The 15,661-nt window shown below is 34.0% G+C and overlaps 1 protein-coding gene across 6 annotated transcripts in view; it reads right to left on the reverse strand.

Annotated features, from left to right (window-relative positions):
* The window catches only part of MALRD1 (MAM and LDL receptor class A domain containing 1), a 794,026-nt gene extending 781,074 nt beyond the window's left edge, over positions 1–12,952 (reverse strand). For all 6 annotated transcript variants that reach the window (XM_066232773.1, XM_066232772.1, XM_066232769.1 and 3 more), the window contains exon 1: positions 12,612–12,952. In XM_066232773.1, coding sequence (XP_066088870.1) covers positions 12,612–12,792 — 181 coding nt within the window. In that variant the 5' untranslated portion in view covers positions 12,793–12,952. The remainder of the gene's footprint in view (positions 1–12,611) is intronic.
* Positions 12,953–15,661: the final 2,709 nt, after the last annotated feature.

Raw genomic sequence — 15,661 nt, forward strand, 5'->3', positions numbered from 1 at the left:
TTTGAGGAGTCTTTATGCTGTTTTCCATAGTGGCTATATCAGTTTACATTCTCACAAGCAATGAATTTTTAATTATACTTTGGACAAAATACTATTTAATAATAATACATCTGATGCATGTTCTTGAGATTATCTGCATCAAAACTAAAAGCTGATTTAGAAACATCACTGTTAAACAACATTAATTAAACCTGCTTTATTACCAATGGTCTATTTTATTAGTTTTACTTCTTGATTCTCTTTTTGAAAGATTTTACAAACTGACTATATTCTGTAATAATAATGAGGAATTTAATAATCACAGTTTAGAATCATAGTTTGTTCTGTGTTAGATATTCTATTTGCAAGCTTTAATTTATTCCTTATGAAGCAGGCATTTTTCCTTATTTAAATATAATAAAACATAGGCGATGTGTTAGAGGCATTAAGTAACTCGCCCAAGGTAGAATGCCAGTGAGTGCTGGCATCAAGATTAGAGCCAGGTCTTTTTGACTCCAGGACATGAGCTCTTAAAGCTCTAAGATCTAACTGTCCCATTTTTATCTAAGACCTAGAATTAGATGTGTATCATAGGTTCTAGTCAGCCTAAGAACTAGTCAGCCTAGTGTTTTCAGAAAAGAATTGATGTCATTCTATCCAAAAGCAAAGAAATTTGGTTGAATCATACCATGGTTAAATTTACAATCTCCATAATGCCTTTGAGCATTTGATATAGCCAGAATATCCTAATTATTACTCCCATGGATCTCTAGTGGTTCAGGGACTTTGGTTGAACAAAAGTAAACTAAATTACATATAGTAGTTAGTTGTACAGTATATATGTGTGTACATTTAAATAGCTATGCATGTACCTGCATAAATAGGTATTGTTATAGTTGCCTTTAGTTCCTAGCCATTTTTACAATGATCTGTGATTACAAAATATTTAAAACTATTTTATTAGCATATTTTAGCAATTTTGTGTATGAAATGTACAACATTCTCATATAGGTGTCAAATGTTTTATAAGTACCAAGAAATTACTTCATAGTATAATTACCAGTTGATGTCTATTGTCTATGCTCTATTAAAAAGAGCAATATTCTTTGCTCTTTTTAATACACAAGAATAATGATGATGATTTCTGAAAGTGGTAGAAAAAAAATAGCTAAATAAAATATTTTCCCGCCAGTCTCAACAGATTTTGTTGTTGTGTTGTTATAAAATGAAACTAATGAGCATACATTTTCCACTAATTCTTATTTAAAAAGTAGTCATGAACTTTTAATAACTGGTGGATTTTTCAAAAATGCACCAGAACATTTTCTAAGTATTCATTTCTCCCAATAGAAAATTGTATTTCTTAAATCATTTAAACATTTTTTCTTGAATTGTGAATGATTTACCTTTTAATTTCACATGCCACACATCTACATTCAAATCTGAAACTATTTGCTACATTAAAATCTGCCTACATGCATATTTCTGCTACCAGAGCTATCACTAAATTGTAACAGTTGGACAGTGTATGCAACAATGAGGAAGGGTGTGCAGGAACTTATTGTTAGAATCCACGTTCCTGGGATTTTCGAATGTGTAGAACTCATAATTTTGTTTTCAACTTTATCCCAAAGGTCAGAAACATTGTAGTCCATGTCTCTGTGTTGAAATTTGTGGTTTCTTGGAAAGCCCAATTATCTCCTGAGTTGGCTTCCGCAGTGCAGATTCTCAGTAAAATTCACTAAAAAGTTTGTCATAGATATAATCATTAGCACCCTAATGGGAAGAAAAATATTAAATTATATCCCTAAAAATAAGTTAGGGCATGCTTCTGAGAAAATGGGAAGGAGTAGAATATAGTTTTAGTAGTAGTAATAGTGGAGAAATTGGTGCAGAATTCAGGATTAATTAAGAATGGTATAGGTAGATCATTACAATGTTCTTAGAATACAGAAAAAAATATAACAATTAGGAGCAATCTAAAAGGGGAGAGGTAGGAGGTATTAAAAGCAAACCACTATATCACCTGAGCCCAGCTTAATAATGCATATCTACTTTCCTCCTAAAACTTTTATGAAGCACAGTCGTAGTTTTTCCTTAGTAATAAATACCACTTTTTTTCATTTAAATTATGCAAAAATACACATGAAATAAAATTTACCATTTTAGTTGCACCGTTCTGATATTAAATACATTCATATTGTTATGCAGCCATCACCACCATCTAGAACTTTTACATTTTCCCCAACTGAACTGCATATTCCTTAAATAATAACTCCTCATTCCTCCCTCCCTCCATCCCCTGGGAACCACCATTCTACTTTCTGTCTCTATGAATTTGACTACTCTAGATAACTCAGATAAGTAAAAACATACTTAATTTGTTCTTTAAACTGGTTTATTTCACCATATAATGTCCTCAAGTTATACCTATGTTGTAGCATGTGTCAAAACTTCCTTCCTTTTTGAAGCTGAATAATATTGCATATATATATATATATATATATATATATATATATATATATATATATATACACACCACCTTTTGTGTATCCGTTCATCCATTGCTAAACTCTTGGGTGTCTTTCACCTCTTTGTTTTGATGAGTAAGGCTGCTATGAACACGGATGTACAAATATCTGTTGGAATCTCTACTTTCATTTCTTTTGGATATATTTCCAGAAGTAAAGTTGCTGTATCAATTGGTAATTCTATTTTATTTTTTTGAGGACTTGCCATATTGTTTTCACAGATTCAATAAGATTTTACATTCCCACTGACAATGCACAAGCATTTCAATTTCTCACCATCTTCCAACACTTGTTATTTTCTGGCGTTTTTGTCTGTTTGTTTATAACAGCCATTCTAATGGGTATGACCTGGTACCTCGTTGTGGTTTTGACTTATATTTCCCAAATGATTAGTGAAGATAAACATCTTTTTATGTATTTTCTGAACATTTATATATCTTTGTATAAATGTCTATTCAAGTCCTTTGACCATTTGTTAAATCAGGTTGTTTTAATGTGGTTGGCTTGTAAGAGTTCCTTATATATTCTGCATATCAATCTTTTATTCAGTTGTATGACTTGAAAATATTTTTCCTCATTCTATTGATTGTCTTTTCATTCTGCTAGTGTGCTTTGATGCGCAAAATATTTTTATTTTAAGTCTAATTTTTTTTCTGCCTGTGACTTTAGTATCATATCTAAAAACATCATTCCCTAACTCAATATTGCATTTTTTTTCCTTAAGTTTTCCTTTAAGAATTTTGTGGTATTAACTCTTACATTTAAGTCTTCAATCCATTTTGAGTTAAATTTGTATATGGTGTAATAAGGATCCAACTTTAATCTTTTTGTATGAATGTCAAATTTTTTACACTGTTTTTTGAAAAGAGTGGTTTTTCCCACTGAATGGTCTTGGTGCACTTTTTGAAAATTATTTGACCATAACTGAGAGAGTTTATTGTTAGGTGCTCTATTCCATTAGCCCATATGTCTGTATTTATGTAAATTTTATACTCTTAATTATTGTGATTTTCTAATAAGTTTGGAAATCAGGAAGTGTGAGAATTATAACTGTGTTATTTTGCAGGATTGTTTTTGTTATTTGGGTCCCCTTGAAATTCCATATACATTTTACAATGGATTGTACTATTTTGCAAAAAAAAAAAAAAAGAAAAAACATTTTAGAGATTACAATAAATCTGTAGATTGCTTTGAATTATATTAACATGTAAACAGTATTAATCCTTCCAATTCATGAACACATGGATTTCTTTCTAATTATTTGTGTCTTCTTTAATTTCTTTCAGCAACAATTTCTAATTTTTCATAGACATGTTTTTTTCTCTTTGGTTAGGTTTATTACTATTTGATGCTACTGAAAATGGAACTGTTTTCTTAATTTCATTTTCAGATTGTTCATTGTTAGTGTATAAAAATGCAACCGACTTTTATATGTTAATTTCATATCTTGCAACTTCACTGAATGCATTTATTTGTTCTAACATTTTCTGATAGAATCTTTATGGTGTTCCATGTTTAAGAATCATAATTTCCGTGAACAGAAATAATTTTACTTGATAATTTCCAATTTGAATGCCTTTTATTACTTTTTCTTATCTAATTACTATGGCAGGAACTTCCAATATTGTGTTGATAGAAGTAACAAAAGAGGGCATCCTTTCTTATTCCTGATCTTAGAAGGAAAGCTTTCGGTCTTTCACCACTGAGTAAGAAGTTAGCTGTGGGTTTTTTATACTTACCTTTCAATGTGTTGAAGTAGTTTTCTTTATTCCTAGTTCATTCAGTGTTTTACTTTTTAAGGAAAACAATAAATTACATAGTCATAAAAGTTTACATAAAATTCATTCAACTATATAGAAAATGACTTCCTTCATGTAGATAACATAGAAAAACATTTCGCAAATAATTATCTTCTTTACTCTCTTTAACTGTCAAGAATAATGGCCAATTCTTACAAAGGATGAAGACATTCAAATATTCTAATTAAGTAGAGGTAAAAACTAATTATTTCCAAAAATAGATTTCAATGAAAGATTTATATTATTTGGCCTGGCAATTTGAAAATATTAATTAGTTTTTTATCAAGAAATGTTTGTTATATTTTACACTGAATTGATTTTAATATTTTCATTGGGATATAAACAGGAATAACCTCAGTTCACAAAGGTATGCAATAGCAAATGGAATAAGCATTTCCTTAACCCACCCAGAATTATTCAATATTACTTATGTTGGATTCTTGTCATATAGTTGACTTTATTCTCCAGTTACTCAGAATATCTTTGGCAGTAATTTCATCATTGTTGATAGCTATGTCAATGAGAAAAGGATTATCAAGCAGTGTTTTGCCTTTAACATGGTTTAAGCTTAGTAACCTTCAAAGGAGGCCTCTAGTGTTTGTGTTTTGTGTTTTCTGCAGAAATATGGAGAAGGCACACCCTCTGACTTGCAGCAGTATACACTCAGGTACTACAATTGTTGCATAGCTGTTTACATATAATTCTGTTCCAGAGAGACAGTTTGGCCAGAAGATCTTAAGGATTTTTTTTAGTGGTTTCTATAATGGTGAATACAGAACTCTGACTAGAAAACGATATGTCTTGCATGTACAAACTTTTCCATCAAGGAAACTAATTCACAATAAATGAACTCTTGTCATTTTCTTTTTCTAAATGGGTTTTCAATTTCTCTCAAAATAATTAAAATTTCTCTTCTAAATCCAGTCAATCATTCTAAGATTTATTCACTGGAAAGTCATAATTATTTCTGGGCAGTAAAGAACATTATATTCGCCTGACCTGTGGTGGCGCAGTGGATAAAGTGTCGGCCTGGAAATGCTGAGGTTGCCAGTTCGAAACCCTGGGCTTGCCTGGTCAAGGCACATATGGGAGTTGATGCTTCCAGCTCCTCCCCCTTCTCTCTCTCTGTCTCTCCTCTCTCTCTGTCTCTCCCTCTCCTGTCTAAAATGAATAAAGAAAAAGAAAAAAGAAAAAAAAAAAAAAAAGAACATTATATTCTATTCCTATTTCTTTGATGGAAACTTATTTAAAAGCTGTAATTCAAGGTCTGGCTTTCAAAAATTTGATAATTTTGACAATAGAATTCAAGTCTTCTTTCAGAACTCCTAGTCAAGCCTTTTGTGTCAACATGCACATAGAGAAATGATGTTTATTGACAAACAGAAAAGCTGTTGTTATGTGGGATGACAAGCTTCAGCTATCTATATGCAGATACTGGCTTCAGAAAACGTTTTGCTAGTGAAAGAAACAGTTCAGCATTTGATATCATTGAGGTGTCTTTGAACTTTTCAAAGGGATTTTACCAAATGAATGTCCTTCTTGGCTGATATCAACTTGCACACTTGAGTCACAAAACAAGAGCAGACTGCATTGCAAGACTGAGCAGTTTTATCTAATTCCATGATAAAATAAAAAAATGCAGCTGAGAATTTCCCCAATAATGCATGCAGCCAGTCAGTAACCCAGTAATCAATCAGTATATCAAATACTTATTGACTACAGTAATCAGTCTTCTAGAAAATGTAGATAAACACCCTGCACTAATGGGGCTAACATTGTATCTCCAGAAGGGTGGCATCATTTCATAAAGACTTGCTTTTTTATTTAGAGTATCACCCGGTGTAAAGCCAGTATCCATGGCCACCATTACAGCCGCCTGGCCAGTGCAGGTTCACATTTGATTAGAACAGACAGTAATGAAACAATGGAGCCAAGAACTGGTGGGCAATTACCTTTAATCCTAGCTTGCACCCGGCAGGCAAGAAATACACACAGTGGGAAAACACTTCCCTTTCCATTCAGGGCTCCCAAAGCCACTGACTTATCCAAGTTTCCTAGAATTAAAGGTTTCTACCTCACCAGCCTTAATCATCTCTGTTCCTCATCTCCTTCTTTCTGCAAAAACTGGCTTCTCCTTTAGAACTCCACCATCTTGGCTGCTTCTCCTATCCTCCACATGGCCTTTCTCTCCTCTCCTCTCTAATGCTAACCTCAGGAACCGAGAGAGAGTGAGTTCCCAGTCTGCCCCATTTCATAGTATAAAAATCCAAACATTTAATTCAATATACAACTAAGGAAGTCTCTGATACAAAGTCACTTAGGATGGGAAAGGCTTAGTCTTAAAACTAAGCCTTAGGGTATAATAACCCTGCCTGCTTACAGCCTGTCCCCCACACCCAATGCAAACTATAAGCGAGCAAACCTATATATCATATTTACACACTTATTTGACCAACACCCAGATATATACTCTTCGAGTTTGCCCTATTTGTTGTAAGGCATCTTTTGTTGGGATTGTAATAGAAACTCTGAAGGATGGATCAAGACAAATATTCAGTAATGTTTTAACCTCTCTCTTGGGAGGGAGGTTCACTGTCCAGCCAATTTTCAGATCATGTACCGAGGATGCTTCCTCATTTTTACAAACATGTTTTCACAAACTCAAAGATGAAAGGACAGTCCATCTGGCATGTGGTTCATCTTTGCCTTAAAGTTTCCATTGCCCATTATGAACAAAAACAGCTCACAACTGTGAAACAATTTTAGACATCAAAATCTAAAAAGGAAAATGATTTATGTTACACAACTGTGCACAGCAGCATTTGAAACATCCAATGCTGCCAAAGAGAAGAGTTCTTGTTAATGTTATGGACATGAAAGTGTCCTATGAAGATTGTTTCCATACAGCAGAAGGACTCTAATAAGTACACATACAAAAGAAAATATGTAGTCCAGGTCTCTCTGAAGCCCACCCTTTAGAGCAAGTGTAAGATTAGCTCTCTTGTAAGAAAATGATTGACTAAGAAGTTAGTATATAAATAGTAGAAGCTCTTGTTAATGTTTATTTTAATTAAAATAAAATGACAAAACTCTAATAGGCATTCAGGCTATTTTATACTTAGTTTAAATGGATATGTATAATTCCATTTGTTATTCACTGCTTGGAAAATTTTCAGACTTTTCATAAGCAAATGTTTTAAAAAGGAATTTGTAAATTCATCTTTTTTTGCACAAAAAGACTTACAGTCTTTGATAAAATATTGCAAGCCTTCTTGAGTGTGTAATTTCAGCATTCTGAACTCCCCTCCCCCTAAGCCTTATCTTCTATCTCCTCTGGTTTTGCCCCCACCAGCCGTTTTTGGCAAATTTCATCATAAACACTGAAACCAGTGTGCAATTCGGTGGGCTCAGGTTTTAGTCTGTCTTTGTCTTTTATAAAATCTGCATTGCTGTCTATTTTATCTCATTTTTCTATTCATTCTATTCCACAGAATATTTTCTATTCTCACAGGCACCTCCTCTTCCAGTTCACCTCAACAGAAGTATCCAACACTTGGTGCAAATCATACATAACAGATCTGAAAGTATTTGGGTTGACAATAAATATAGATAAATTTAATTGCCTGTATACAGTTTTTATTGAAAGGAAACAATTCAAAAGAGATTTATACAGATATTCTGACATCAGAAACTAATGGGAAATTACATTTAGAAACATAATATATTTTATAATATCTTCTAAAGTTCAATACATAAAAACCAGATTTTATAATCACTTTTCTAAGGCTCAGGTAACTCATATATCAAACGCAGGTGGATAGGAGCTCAAGTACGAGTCTTGAGGCAACATTAATTAGCGTATATCCTTGAGTTAATAACCTTTTGGCTTAAGGTCTCAGCTTCATCACATTTCCAAAATGAGGCTTTGGACTTAAAGGAGCTTGAGGACTTTAACTGTTCTGTGACATTGGTTCTAAAGTTAGGACTACACGCCAGAAAAGACCAAAAACGCTGCAGAGATTTTAAAGTAAAATGGTCCTAATTAGTCTGCCCAATGCAATGAATAAAAAAGATATTTTGCTATTTTTCATTGAGCACCCAATTCAGTGTGCTCAAGTTGTTACACAAAATTAGGGTAATATTATAGGAATCAAAACTATGGTTTTCACTTAGGCCAAGACTGCAATCTGTGAAAATTTTCTAATTTTCCTGAGCTAAATTTTACATATTTATTATTAATTTCTTACATATTATAACTCTGTTGAGCTATGGACTGAATGTTGGTATCCTTCTAAAATGCACATGTTTAAGCTCTAATACCTAATGTGATGTATTTGGATGTGAGGCCTTTGAGATGTGACTGGGTCATGAGGGTTCAGTGCCCTTATAAGAAGAGACACTGGAGATAACTTTTTTCTGTCACGTGAGGACATGGCAAGAACACAGCTCTCTGCAAATCATGAAAGGGCCCTCAAAGGACATCAATTCTTCTAGCATTTTGATCTTGGATTTCCCAGGCCCTAGAACTGTGAGAAAGAAATGTTTCTTGTTTAAACCACCTAGTCTATGATATATGTGATGGTAGGCTAAACTAAGATATGTAGCTAAGGTAAATAGAATTTTTAAAGTATTTTTATTAGTTGCTTCATGACAATGTGTATAAAAATTGTGCATGCAATGTTATAAAATAAATATTGCACATGAAGCCTCAATTTCACTCTATCAGCACTTTACCTTCAAGTATTTTAATGAGTCAATTACTTTTAAAAGTACTTGATATTAATGTCACTCTAGTGAAGAAATAAAGTTTCACTTAGTATATCACCTCATTAAACACTGTCACCTCTCAGATTTTGAGAATGCATCTCTAAGGTACTTTTTGCATGTTTCACATATAAATTTAGATGTATATGAAATAATTACACTTTGAAAAAGAATTCTGGTTCTTAAATTCAAAATGTTTGTAAAATCTCAAATCTTTATAATATGTTCCATCAAGCCAAAGTATAAAATAGATTCCTATCAGCTTATAAATATGCTAGAGTGAATGAAAACTTTCTTAAGCATGTCATGTAGGTAAGGGGAAAAGTATTTCATAAACTGAATATATTTTCTTCATCTTTGAGTCACAGTAAATTTAGAATAAATTTACCTCTAAAAGTGAATGTATATAATGGCTAGTTTTAATACTAACTTCAGATAAGGCAACATTAAGTTTCTAGGTATATTTACTGGAAGCATTCCAGAGATAGGGATCCATTACATAAAATATATTTCAACATTGTAGCAATAGTACATTCTGTAATTTTCTGATTGGTTTGGATTTGAATGGTGGCAACATAAGTAACACAGCTGCCTTTATTGTTAAGAAAAATAAAGCAGAGTAAAGCCTTTGTACATAAAATAATTTGGAGCGAATTATTAGAAGAAACATTAGACTATCTCTATACTTAGTCTTGACTTTGACGTTAAAATAAATAAACAAGATACAAGGAAATGAAAACCAGGAAATAGGGATCAGCTTGGAAACAGACAGTACAAAACATGTGATATGATTCTTTTTTAAAAAATACATCCAGACCTTCCCATATTTCTTTCCCTAGCTCAGAATATCAATAAATTCTAACAAAGACAGATTCTTGTCAACACTAGAACCAAATAATTGTTACACATAAAAATGATTTTTCCTGCTCACTATATATAGTAAGTGCTAATAGTGTGTATAAATAGCATATTTTCTTTTTTTTTTTTCTTTTTTTTTTTTTTTCTTTTATAATTTTATTTTTTTAATGGGGTGACATCAATAAATCAGGATACATATATTCAAAGATAACAAGTCCAGGTTATCTTGTTGTTCAATTATGTTGCATACCCACCACCCAAAGTCAGATTGTCCTCTGTCACCTTCTATCTTGTTTCCTTTGTGCCCCTCCCACCCCCTATCCCTCTCCCATTCCTCCCTCCCCCCCGTAACCACCACACTCTTATCAATGTCTCTTAGTTTCACTATTATGTCCCACCTACGTATGGAATAATACAGTTCCTGTTTTTTTCTGATTTACTTATTTCGAATAGCATATTTTCCATTGGGAAATTCAGTCTCCATAAACCTAATGTAAAAACAAACAAACACCCGAGTTAAATGGTTTGAGTATTCTTAAAAAGAGTTTTATCACTTAAAATAAGAACATTTTTAAAAACCTATGAATAATACTCATTGCATCTGAAACTCAACTTCACTGACGCCAATTTCATTAAGAAAAGTCAACATATTAATCTATTTCTTAAAGATCACATCATATTAAAAGGGAGCACAGGTTGATTTATTTTTCAAAATATGACTAGTTTAACATCATTATAAAGTTAGCTTCTAAAAAAATCTCATTGGTAAATGCAGCATCACAAATTTTCAGGAGAGAAATTGGCCATTATTCTTTCTCAGTATTTCCCTCTTGGTGTAGTACACAAAAGAAACCCACACTTAAAGTGATTCTTAATTTTATCTACTGGGTACGGTCCACATTTTTAATGAAATAAGGAAAGGGGAAACTTCTCAGAAATGGAAATGAAAAGCGAGAGAGGCAAAAGGTGATCACCCCATGTAACACTTAAAAAGAAATCTTTTTCGACTGATGTGTTACTTCTTTTCCTCCATGGCTGCAACTTACCAGAATCTTTCAGGCAGCCGGGACCCTTTCTACCCAGTGGCTTTCTCCTTCTTCACATTAACCTTGGCCCTGAAGCAGGACCACACACGTTATCACAGCAAGAGAGTAAAGGAAGCTTCATGGAGATTAATAATGGAAGGGGCTTTGCACTTCTCAGACCAGCCGGGCGGTTCCTCTCCGCTTCTCACCAGAGAAGCCAGCAAGGGCTTCCCAGTCAGGCCTGTGGGCCAGAGAGGGCGGGCAGCATGCCCACAGGGAGCCCCTCTGGTGAAACTGAACAGATATTAATGGATCCTTATCTTGGCTGTGCTTCACCAGAGAAGCCAGCAAGGGCTTCCCAGTCAGGCCTGTGGGCCAGAGAGGGCGGGCAGCATGCCCACAGGGAGCCCCTCTGGTGAAACTGAACAGATATTAATGGATCCTTATCTTGGCTGTGCTTTGTATCTAATAGTTACCAAGTGCACCATAGCTATCCCAGATCTGGCTCTGGGACAACAATCATTAGACTGTTTTCTTCAATGGAGAAGCAATTTTTCAGTAAACTTTTTTCATGTTTGAATGTAATGACTAAATATGTAAACAGAAGGCCACCAATAGCAAAATTGAATATGTAGAAGTTATTTTAGCAGAAGAAATTCTATATATACAAATTAATATAGCTATCTGAACAAAATAATTCTGTAAATACTAATTAATATAGTATCTAAGGAAAAATAGAAAATACATTTGAGTAAAATAATCTAAAATACTAGAATGAGTGCCTTCAGACAAGTGAGTCTAATATTGACTATGAATCAACAATGAATCCATTTAATTGTATAAAAAGGTTGTGTAATGAAAGGTGATCACATGTAAGAACAGCACTGGTTCCATTGGTGAATGCAGTATTCCTCCAGCAGATAATGTTGCAAGAGAAACTGCAAACACATGCGTGTCTTTACCCATGTCTTCCTGTGGTAAATGGTCTCCTTTTATTAGTATTGCACCAGGAAGCAATGGAGTACTTTCCTGCTCGTGAGAGTTGGTTTATTTCACTTCAAGTCCTCTTTTAATAAAGTGGAGGTTCAAGATCACGCACTTAGCAGATGGTTCATCCAGGACCCAGTGCGAGGTCCTGTCTCTGTGAGCCTCTGCTCTTTCCTCCACCCTGAGATCAAGTGGTACAAGCCAGAGAGAGAGTTGTGGTCACTGTGTAATCATTTCATTGTGGGTACCATCTTACTGCAAAAATAATATCTACTCATTTAATTTAGAATTTATTTAAAATATTTTATGCTGAATTCAACTTTAAGCTCATCATTGCCATCACAGAATTTTAAAGCTCCATGATGCACTTCTCTTGAATTTTGTTGCACTAATATAACATAAACAGCTACATTTCTGTCCATCATTCTTTCTATATAGCAGTAAAAATGGTTTTAGAATACATTCCATCTAATTAGGATCTTAACAATTTCATATTGTTTAATTAGAGTAATTTTTATGTATGGGCCTCTTTAATGAAAAACATATTTTAGTTTCTGCTTCACACTGCAGGTTTATAAAATAAATCTACCTGAATCTCCCCAGTCTGCGCATCAGCCCCTGGTGTAAAGAGACACAGAAATTGGAGAAAAGAGAGGAATGGAACTTACATTGCTGTTCATCGCTCTTGTCACCACAGTGATCTGTGAAGTCACACACGTTGTCAGACGGCACAGAGACCCCATTGCCACACTGAAAGGCCTCTGCTCCTTGCTGCAGCAGCAGTGCAGAGAGGAAAGCACAGAAAATCCCAGGGCCACAACCAGCCTCCTTCTCTGGGAACGCTAACATTCTGGCCAGGCAGAAGAACACTGCTGGGTATGCCTATTAGACTTCAGGCAGTTGGAACAGGTGAGTGCATAATTAGAAACACTTTTTATTTTCTCTGTTTTTCCTTTTTCAGGTTTGCCTCTTATGACTAGATACTGTGGCTAACTATCCGCAACCCTAACAAATGACTCCCAAGGCAGTTCCTGTACTCTTTCAGGGGAGTGTCTTTAAAAAATATTTAACTTGAGTAATTGCACCATATCTATATGTAGGTAAACAGTCATGTTTATTGCCCTATGTATACCACGTTTGACAATGTAAGCCATTATGTTCATGCTAGCTCCCCAAAGAAAATTTACAATAAAAGGGAGTAAGTAGCACATAAATGGAGGGGAGCCACAATAAATCTTCTGCATTCATTCCTATGCTTATTTAATAAAATTTATGTAATTTACAACATTAATGTGGTTACTAAACTTACTCAAATATTTCAGGCCCAAATAATAGAATTGCTCTGTGAGAATAAAGGCTTATCCTTTATAATTGAATAGACTTTGTGTTGCTTGTTTATATAAATTGAGAACAGTAAGATTTTAAAAGTTAAAGAGACATTGAAGATCATTATTTTACAAATCACATAACTTGGGCCAAAGAAAGTTAAGAGACATGGGAAAATGTAATAAGCTGGTATTAGCAGCTAGAATTCGAATATCATATTGCTGAGTGCAGTGTTCTTTCTTCAGCAGTAAGTTCATTTTCATTTGCTTTTACAGTGAAACACAAGATTTCAGATGCATGCACAGAAAGCGCAATGTACTAAAGTTCAGAACACAATGACATATTAATAATAAAACTCTATGAAGCTGGATAATTATAGAAGTTATATGAAGTTGAATACTTATATTTGATTTAAATACATGTTAAAGTTCCTTTTCAAATTCTTTCTTTTAACTTCTGCAATATAACAGCAAGAGACCAAGACAGCTCGGGAGAGTATAAAAAGCAATTGGAGAAGGTACAGTATAAAGAACTATACCTCAGGAGCAGAGAATGCATCCTGCATATTTAAAAAATGTGTGAGGAAAGTAAGATTTCCCCTACAGTCTAGAAAAAAAAGAACCAATAAAAATAAAATTCTAAGATGTGAGAATTGAGGATTCTGGGCAGAAAATCCATAATTTTGCCCTGTCATTGAACACGCCACGTGATCTTGTGTTTCATTGCTCTGCGCTTCACTCCAACTTCAAAAATATTTGTTCCCCCTACTTCTCTGGTTTGTAAGTGAGTGATACCTTGCCTACTCTTCTTTATGTCTCTTAAATGCTGATGACCCTTAGTTTCACAGTTGTCCTCCTTTCTGTGCAAATTATACATTTTTTTCACTTTTTTCTAGGCTTTCTCTTCACACTTATAATTTTAAGTATTATCTATATACATTGTTGTCTCACAAATCTATATCTGCAGTCCTGATGTGATATGTTGCGCAAATTTATATTAAGTCTTCTTGTGAGTACACACACACACACACACACACAAAGACATAGACAAGACAGCCTAAAAGACATGTCTCCTATAATCAAAAACTAAACTCATCTCCCTTTCCTACTCCCTGCCAATCAACTATCACTCCCATATTTTATATTTCAATGAATGGCACCTTTCTGGTCCAACTTCTAAGCCAGGAACCTGTATGTTGGTCCTGAACCACTTTCACTCACTCTACCTATCAATTATCAAGTCTTATGTAGTCTATATATCAGTTTAAGACCCATTAATTCTCATCTCAGCAGCACCCCCGACCAGATGTTTCTCTTACCCACAATGCATTTTCAGTTCTTCAGATAGAGCAATCATTCTAAAGCACCAATCAACTCCTCTATGTTTCCATTCCGAAATCAGTATAAATGTCACACTCCTGAGCATGGCTTACAAACACAGCTTACCATTTGAGGTTTACTGCTTATTTTACCCTCCCTTATCTTCTCAGTCACAAATTTACAAAACTATTTCACTGGCTGTGCTCTGAACATACTGTCTCCAGTCTCCAGCTCTGAGATCATTTCCCTACCCCAATTATCAGGTTGATACAAATTATTCTTGATTTTCCAACTTAGAGGAATTTCCCTAAGCTATCGTGGATCATTTTCCCAGGCTGAGTTAAATTTCATTTCTGGGTTTCCTCAGTCTTCTGTTCTCATTCTTCTTACCACTTACAGGTCTGATATGGTCATTGTCTGTTTACTTCTGTGATTTCTGACATGTCTATAATATTGAAGCAGAATCATGACTTTCTCACTATTGTAACCCCAGGTATCAGCAGAGTTTCTGGCACATAGTAATTGCTAAATAGGTTCTTTGTAATTAAAATAAATTAATGAGGGCTTCTAATCATTTCAACACAATGAGTAAGATTTTAAAATGCTACTGTATAAAAGACATATCATTTCTGTGGTCAATGTTGCATTTCCATGTCTAAATCTTGTGTTACTTTAAAAAGCACTTTTGATTTTGAAATTGCAATGTTGTGTTACATTATAAATGTACCCCAACACTCCTCACACACTAAATAACTAAATGATTATATCACGCCAAAGCCTGTTTCAAGTTTTTCTCAGAAGGGAAGGGGGAAGAGAACTATAAAAGAGTAGCAAAGCATACAAAGAGAAGGGTTTTGAACAGAAATGTTTCGATTTGACATTCTGATTCTGCATACAGGTCCTGTAACATTTTATATATTCCCTATTTTTCATTTTTTAAAAAAATCACATATTTTGTTACTGTCATAGTTGTGTATTGTGTAGTTCTGCTGAGAAACTCCTTTATTAACAGTAATTATCTAGTAAAAAGAACATTATCCTATACTGTTTTACCTGCCATTCATCACTTAAAT

Source organism: Saccopteryx bilineata, chromosome 5, assembly GCF_036850765.1.
Source record: "Saccopteryx bilineata isolate mSacBil1 chromosome 5, mSacBil1_pri_phased_curated, whole genome shotgun sequence".
NCBI classification, from domain to species: domain Eukaryota; kingdom Metazoa; phylum Chordata; class Mammalia; order Chiroptera; family Emballonuridae; genus Saccopteryx; species Saccopteryx bilineata.